At 40.1% G+C, this 8,265-nt stretch overlaps 1 protein-coding gene across 1 annotated transcript in view; it reads right to left on the reverse strand.

Moving 5' to 3' along the window:
* Window positions 1-708: 708 nt before the first annotated feature.
* LOC107085775 overlaps window positions 709-8,265 on the reverse strand; it is a 92,572-nt gene continuing 85,015 nt past the window's right edge. Inside the window, exons 35-47 of the mRNA XM_015376322.1 lie at window positions 7,521-7,653; window positions 7,342-7,424; window positions 7,140-7,266; window positions 6,833-7,023; window positions 5,489-5,603; window positions 5,259-5,379; window positions 4,882-5,063; window positions 4,589-4,744; window positions 4,181-4,314; window positions 3,954-4,087; window positions 3,776-3,870; window positions 1,491-1,671; window positions 709-1,326 (exon numbers count right to left, since the gene is read on the reverse strand). Of these exons, the coding sequence (XP_015231808.1) occupies window positions 1,232-1,326; window positions 1,491-1,671; window positions 3,776-3,870; window positions 3,954-4,087; window positions 4,181-4,314; window positions 4,589-4,744; window positions 4,882-5,063; window positions 5,259-5,379; window positions 5,489-5,603; window positions 6,833-7,023; window positions 7,140-7,266; window positions 7,342-7,424; window positions 7,521-7,653 (1,747 nt within the window). The 3' untranslated portion in view covers window positions 709-1,231. The remainder of the gene's footprint in view (window positions 1,327-1,490; window positions 1,672-3,775; window positions 3,871-3,953; window positions 4,088-4,180; window positions 4,315-4,588; window positions 4,745-4,881; window positions 5,064-5,258; window positions 5,380-5,488; window positions 5,604-6,832; window positions 7,024-7,139; window positions 7,267-7,341; window positions 7,425-7,520; window positions 7,654-8,265) is intronic.

Below are 8,265 nucleotides of genomic sequence, written 5' to 3' on the forward strand. Positions count from 1 at the left end.
CAAACATATTAGTTAAGGTATAGATAATGATCCATTGATAATTTAATGCTGAGCAGACTTCTCCTTCACAGGTGTTACGTCCACTAGGCTTGTTTGGAGACCATACAAGGATTTTCTTTAACGTGAAAATTTAATTTATTAAATTATACCAAAGAAACAATACCTGAAAAGGAATAAATAAAATGGGGGATAAGAAATGGCCTAATGCAAAACCAATAACTAAACAGAAATAAGCAAATGCAACCAAACCTTACAAAACCCAACCATAGGATAGGATACAAACCAAACCAAACCAAACCAAACGGGGTTCTTAGGAGGTAAGAGAGAGAATCCTCCTGTCTGCTGCTTGCATGACAGCTTTGAAAGCAGACGAGCACCAATTAGGGCAAAACAGAACACCTGCAGAAGGCCTGCATCCTGCAAGGAAAAGTGCAGGATCACTCACTGCAGCCGTAACACAGGTAACGTAAACAACCATTCATAAAAAAATGAGATTCCTGAAAAAGGAGAAAAATTAAAAATCAGATATGAGCCAGAGTTTAAAATGACTCTTAATGATGTGGTGAAGTCTACATCTAACAATAACATTCAAACAAATTATTAGTGGAAAAGAGTCTGACATGGTTTACATTTAGACTTTATTTAAAACACAACATAAAGTTACTTAAAAAAGAAAAACAAGTTTTTCAGCAAAATTGCAGTGAAAACATTAGTTAAACATTTAGGAGCTAAATGGTTTAGATTCCAGATAAATTTTTATGTGTAGCAACAAGAAGAAGTAGAACAGCTACCAACCTAGTGGGACTGCAGCGAGAATCTTAGGCACCAATAAAAAAACGCAACATCATATAAGCTCAAATAGTTATTTTATCGTTGTTTATTTATAATTATTGGGAAACTATATCTTTGCTACCATAAAATAACTTTTTGATCTGAAAAACAAAATGTATTTCATAGCATATAGATTTGGATCTTGGCATCTGTAGTCATAAATATAAAACTATGAAAAATTTGGCATTAATGTTTAAATACATTTTAATAACGATTCCTGGTTTCAGCCTGGACATTCTTTATTTTCCCAAATTTCTGCTTAAATCTTATAGAAGTTATCTGCCAAAGAGCAGCAGCTGTTGTGCTCAGAATAAGAGATAGAAGGTAAGACTAGTAAGTTAGGACACTTTCACATCTCTGATGGCCTGCAGTATGGAGGCAGCAGGAGTTAAGAGTTTGTTTAGGCTCGCCGCTGCAGTATTTGTATCACGGCTGTCAGCAGAGCAGCCAGAAATAAAGACGTCTTTGGAAACTCGGCCGCGTCGCTGGTTGTAGCTGAAAATAAAAATGCAGACATAAAGTATTAGAATAAACTCCACCGTGTTATGATAACTTCATTTATCAACAGAGAATAAAAAAAAACTTTAAATGCAAAAAAAACAAAAAAACATTTTTTAGTCCTAAAAAGTCAAATTTGATGTTTAGCTTGTATTTTTTACCCTGTATTGGAGACACAGTGGTGGGTCTGGTCCTGTTACTAATCAGGCCGATGCCCAGAGTGTCCAAATCTGACTGGAACTGCAGGTTCACCCAGGTCTGAACCACGGTGTCATTCTCAAACAGCTTCAGGTCTCTGAGCTGGTCTCCCATGAGACCTCGCACATGTATCACCGTCAAATTCTGTGATTTAAAGAAAAGAAAAGTTGGGGAAAAAGCTGATTTATTTCTATTTCTAAAAGATTTCTTTCATAGCATGTCACACATATGATAGCCCCATCCCAACAGCACTGGGCGTGACAAGCTGACTCATGGAGGTAAACACTGCAACATAAAAAAAAGTTGCATACTTCGTATGTGAGAAGGAGGATTTTAAATGGCCAAACTCCATCTGATATCAGAGATCTGATTGTTCCTTATGTTCCTAACAGAGCACTTCGCTCTCAATCTGCAGGTTTACTAGTGGTTCCTAGAACTTCTAAAAGTAAAATGGGAGGCAGATCTTTTAGTTATCAGGCTCCTCTCCTGTGGAACCAACAACCAGTTTTAGTCCGTGAGGCAGACACCCTGTCTACTTTTAAGGCTAGGCTTAAAACTTTCCTTTTTGATAAAGCTTATAGTTAGAGTGGCTCAGGTTATCCTGAGCTATCTCTATAGTTATGCTGCTATAGGTTTAGACTGCTGGAAGACATAGGGACCCCTTTTTTATCATTCTATCTCTATTCTCCCACTCTGCAGAATCTGTTAGTTCAATCTCTAACGTTCTGCTCTCTCTGCTTTTTCTCATAGTAGCTTCATCTGGTCTGTTCCTGTTTGGCTGTGACTCCATCCTGGAGAGAAATATCAGCTGTGCTGCTGCCATCAACACCTTATTTATAGATTATTATTATAGATTATAGATAGTAAGAGCCTGTTTTTTTTAAACATGTTTATTTATATGAATTTTTTCTATTTTTTAGTGTAGTTTCTCTCCTAGATATCAACCTGGACTCAGCTTTTACTGTGACTTACTGTATTTGATCGCTTTTGACTCTTTAGACATCAAAACCAGCTCAGGACTCGCCTGCTTATTAAAAGTTTCGTTCCTAGACATATCCACCTTTGGAGTTAGTTTCCTTTATCTTCCTGCTTCTGTCTCATTGAACCCAAGTCTGGCTCGGAAGAAGGCTCCCCACACTGAGCCTGGTTCTGCTGCTCCAAGTTTATTTCTGTTAAATTAAAATGTTTCCTTTCCACTGTTGTCACATGCACGCTCAGTGTGAGGGATTCCCGTAGAGTCAACGACAAAATGCAAGCGAAAAAATCTACTGTTTCTCATTCTCATCCAGGAGGAGTAAACCATTGGAAGTAAATGACCGGATGCAATTAGCCTGTTTTCCTTGCATAGAAAATATTTAACCCACCTGATCTGATTGAATTGACTGGACGTCTTGTAAATTGGTGCTTTATAGATAAACTGAATTGAATTGTCAGATTTTTTTCCAATCTCTGACCCAATTTAAAAAATGATTCTCTAGATTCAAGTTTTGAATCTAGTGGAGCTACACATCGCTTTCCTACCAAACATCTGATCCTTTATTGGTTTAGAATATTAAGTTCTTTGTCATGGTTCTCCCCTTTTGGAACGCTGAGTTTTTGTTTTCACTTATCAGTTATTCTGTTTTGTTCTTTGGTTTATTTTCTATTATATTCAAGAGTCTTTAGTTACTCTCTGTCGCCCCCTTGTGCTTGTTTCCTTTCCTCTCGGCTTCCTTCTAGTTAGTTCCACTCACACCTGCTCCATTTTCAGCTCATCAGTCCATCCTATGTTCTGTTTCCCTTATATACTCCACCTCTGCAGTCACTCAGTGCTGGTTCCTGTTGTTGTTTGTTGCTTTCTCATCTCTGGCTCCCCACATGAGTTTCCATTGATGATTTCTGGTCATTTGTTTCTTTGTATTTTGCCTCAGTTACTCATTAAATCTAGAAGATTGACCTCAGCCTCCTGATCTCTGCATTTGGATCCTCAGCCAACCTCCAGCCCACTGTGACACTCTTGGTTTATTGTTAGACGTACAGAAACATTCACAATTTCACTGACTGTTGTTTAGTTTAAAAACTACGTATTTATATTTTTTGCACACATGAAAAAGGGCTTAGACAAATGTCCTTCCTCTGTTATGTTTGTCTTCAGGTCACGGCCTGGTGCCCCCTAGAGGAGGCAGAGGCCACGTTTTGAAAAACGCTGAACTAACCGTTTGCCTGGTTTTCAAATAAAAAAAAGGAAGAATAAACAAGACTCTCTTACTTTGATCACATCAAGTCGCAGACTCCTGAAAACGTCTACATCCATGTTGATGTCCTGTAATGCCAAAATTACCACATCGTCCAGAGGTGCTCCTCCTGTCAGAGGGGAAAAAGAAAACAATCAGGGGAGTATTCTTGGCAAAGAAACACCAATAATGATGTTTAGTGGACATTCCTACCCAGATAGGGCTTCATCAAGTTGTAATAGTCAACAAAACTGGCCCGATACACTAAGAAGGCATTCGAGCTTGTGCCATATAGGATCTTCTTCTGCTCAACGGAACATGAAGCCAAGTTTAAAGGCTTAGCATTTCTGGTAGCAATGGGAGAGAGGAGGAACAGAGAGTTATCAGTCCAGCAGCTCTTTCTTTGAGGAGGTGATTTTTAATGGCATGCAAACACTAACAGGATACTGAGAGCAGAAATGGTCCTCAGGGTGCTGGTTTCTAACGAGCACAGGTTGGAGTCGATAATCGTTAGCTCAACGGGGCTCAGAGAGTTCCCTGAAGTCCTCAGATACTTTTCAATGATTTCTTTGCTCTGCAAAAAAGTCAAAAAGGAACATTTATGAGCAGGTGTGTTAAAGTAGGCATCCCCAACCTCAGTCCTGGACCCTGCTTTAGCACAGCTGATTATAATGATTGCAGTAGACCAAAAGCCTGTTGATCAGCTTTCAATTAAAATCAGCTGTGCTGCAGCAAGGAAACCTCTAAAACCTGCAGGACAGCGGGCCTCCAGGACCGAGGTTGGGGATGCCTGTGTTAAAGGATTAAATCCCCCCAAAAAGTGCATTTATTAAAACCCTTTGAATAACCTTTTCTCTTTCCCAGCTTCCATCTTCAGTCCTAAAAAGAGCCGATAGAGTGTCGACTTTGGTGACGGTCCACTTAGAGATGTCCTCCAGCGTAGCAACACGAGACACTGAGCCGAGCATCTGCACTGCGTCCTCAGGAACCCCCGATGGATACGCCTGGACGAACAGAGGAGGCGGGGGTGAACATGTGCAATGTGTCGAACAAAGTCAAGATCCACATTAAATCATCAGTCCACTGCCGAGTCCTGGATACTGCCAGACATCTTTCCCTTCAGTCAAGAATCCAGACCTACCTGAAGGAGCTTCTTCAGAATGATCTTCTGGAATTCGTCATCGTCCACTTTCTCACAGATAGCATTGAGGTTATCTTTCAGAACAGGAATGTCGAGGCAGAGGTCAAACTGGGTCTCGTCGTAGCCGAAGGGGAAGGCCGGGTCGCTGATTACCACCTGCGTGATGTTGCCCTCAGTGCACCCTGAGGAAATCGTTCAGCAGATGAGAGGTCAGACTACACACATCAAAGGGTGTGCTTCATAAAAGTAGCATTCAAATGTCCATCCTTTAATGAAACGTTAAGGTTCAGTTAATAATCTGTGAATACACTAAAGTTCCTGCTTAACTTTTTTTTTTTATTAAAAAAGTCTAGTTTCATTAGGGTTTTTTTCTTTACCTGCTGCTCTTTTAGCCACTATGGGGATGATCTGTCTGAAGAGGTTCTTGAGTTTAATCTTCTGTGTTTTTAATTTCCTCAAGTTGGGCATAAAAGTCTTGAGAAAGATTCTTTTAGCCGTCTGCAGAATTGGAAAACAAGTGATTTAACCTGAATCAGATGTCTATGTGTTTTTTTTGTTAGAGTATTTCTAAAGAGTAAAATATAAAAAAAAAAATGTAAAAACCCACAGTTTGGAACCGGCCCCAGATGTTCCTGGTGAGATGTAGAGGAAGAGTCCCGAGGTTCTCCAGTGTTTGCTCGCTCCAGGCACTCGTGTCTCTGTAAACACAAGATTTGACTTTTCTACCGTTTCCATCAAGGCGTCACGTAGTGCAACAGCACAGAAGATTATGTCAATGTTTTTTGTTGTACTTTGTGCTCGTGACAAGAATCTACGCCAAACGATAATCTGTAAGCTGATTGGCTGTCTCCAAGCTGAATGAATCATTATTGTTAGGATTATTCTTATTGGTAATAAGTGAGTCTGTTAAACCCTAATAATACCTGTTGCACTTCAGAACTAATGTTATTCCAAGTTAATTATCTAATTTGGAAAGTTGCTTTTGTCAGGAAAAAAAACATTTCTTCATTATACAAGTGGCAAAGATCTGGGAATGGAATGAGAGTGGCGTCCTTGATCTAAGAACCAGCTGTCTTACTTTGATTGTGTATGAAATGTGTATGATGTGATGTCATGTATGATGCAATGACGTGGCATAGTTGAGTTGTATAAAATGCTTCTCTAACTCACAAGAAGTGAGCCCGGTTGGTAAAGCCGGGCAGACACTGTGCGATTTTTTTTTTTTTGTTCGCCCTTTTTGGGCCGATTTTCTAGTCATGCAAAAATTTTTTCAATCGGGCCGAGTTTCAGCCTCCTTGTGCGTCCTGCGTTATGTAGTACAGAGGAGGTAACAAGAGGCGATCAGCCTCTAACGACCACCGCCCGATCAGGAATCATACGGACGGGAGAAAATCAAACATGTTTGAAATTCATTCAGCCGTCATGAGGTGTGCGTGGGCAAATACTGCTGTTGAAGCAGAGCAACAAGCAGATTTACTAGAACCTTGAGCACTGCGAATGTGCAAACAAGGGAGTTCTTCTTCTTTCTCCAGAGTCCGACTAGCGCCATCTGTCAGCACTAGATTGCATCAGAGCGTCCTGCACAGTGTAAGAACATACATTGTGGGCTTTGGACTTTTAAACTCTGTGGTTTCTTCGGACAGTTTGAAAAATAGTTTAAAAAAAGACAGAATATTTTCAGAAACTAGATTCTTAAAGTGTTAGGTCTAAAATGATGTTTCACACATGTCATTTGGGCTTACAGTTTCTCAGTAATTTGCTTTTCCATTTGGGTATGCAAAATAGGCGATAATTACCCAAAATTAGGTGGGTGTTAAGAGGTCAATGTCAACAAATCATGACAGACGGAATATTTTAGGTGTTTAAAAAGGAATTGTAGCGGACCAGCCAAGGGCCCAGCAAGTAAAGTGGGGAAATTTTGATTGCCTAAAACTGTAGCTTAATACGGTACCCGTATACAGTTTTCCCAGACAGCAGCAGCGTCTCTACAGCCGTCACTTGGCTCTCAGAGAGGTCTTTGCAGGCTTTGAGTTTCTCCAGGATCTGAGGATCTGAGTTCTCTATGTAGGATTTGTCCAGAGTGCAGACCATGTTCCCCAAAACCTCCACCACATCTCTGCTCAAGCTTAGGTTATTTATACCCTAAAAACATAGAAAAACAAAATGTGCTTCTTAGAAATGGTTTCAAACCGCTGCACAGTGCTTTGCTGTGTACAGAGTAGGTCTGTAAAGTGGTGCTCCTTCGAAATAAAACCCACCAGGCAGGATCCAGCTTCAGCAAACAGCAGGGGACCTTTGTTCAAAATGCTGGAGGCCACAGAAAAGTCTGCAGCGCCCAGAGCAGAAAAGTAGGACCTGCAGTTCTCCTTCTGGATATTTTGAGGGCTAGAATAAAAGGTTGAAGAAAGTTTACATCACATGGTAACCTCCACACTGCTGGATGATTATGAAGGGACCTACTCAAAGAAGAGCAGCATGTCTGAGGGATAATCTACAAAGTTCTGACTTAGGCTGTTGCGGATCAGGTTGTACATGCAGGTCAGCTGTGGATTAAAAAAAAAAAACATCACAAGCAGGTTTTTATACAAGCTGCAAGCAAATATCACAGATTTGGTCTGAGAAGCTTTTCCAGGTTTTACCTGCGATTCTTTGAGAGCCACCTTTGGAATGCCAAACCTGGGCCTGGTGGCGCGGATCAACTGCCTGATCGTAGCCGGGGTCATTTTCTGCACCGATGTGCAGGTGAAGCCTTGCAGCAAAAATGGAGAGAGCCTGTTCCCGAACAAGATGGCAGCAAAATGCACAACAAGACAAAATAAAACATGACAATAGATTTTTTTTTTTTTTAAACAGAATATGTGTTGCTGGTAGAGAGAGGCCATCAGTCTAACCGATCCTCGATATGTGATGCTGATATTTTTGAGCTGATTCTTAAAGGAAAAGTCCAGTCATGTTCAGAATATGATCGCGATGAAAAATATTGTTTTTATGTTTTTTACTGATTAACACCAAATTCATTAAATCACTGCGAACATATTAGTTTCAGGTATAGATAATGACCCATTGATTATTCCTTGCCGAACGGACTTTTCCTTTAAAAACGGTACTGATCTTTATGCCCCCCTTTACATTATAAAAATGACACAAAGGTCTCAGTTTAAATAAAAACACCAAAACATTTTTTAACCAGTCTAATAAAACAACAGAAAGCAAATAAAGCGAGCAGCAATGAATGAGCTACAGGTAGTCTAAGGACCGGCTGCTGATGCAGTGGTTCCCTTTTTTGTTTACAAGCAACTTCTGTGTCTATGGAGTGAAGTTTGTTCCATTATTGTTGCAGGTAAAGCATGTGTTTTGTAAATGCCAATAGAAAGAAAAAAAAAA

Source organism: Cyprinodon variegatus, unplaced genomic scaffold (assembly GCF_000732505.1).
Source record: "Cyprinodon variegatus isolate N-32 unplaced genomic scaffold, C_variegatus-1.0 Scaffold133, whole genome shotgun sequence".
Taxonomy (NCBI): Eukaryota; Metazoa; Chordata; class Actinopteri; order Cyprinodontiformes; family Cyprinodontidae; genus Cyprinodon; species Cyprinodon variegatus.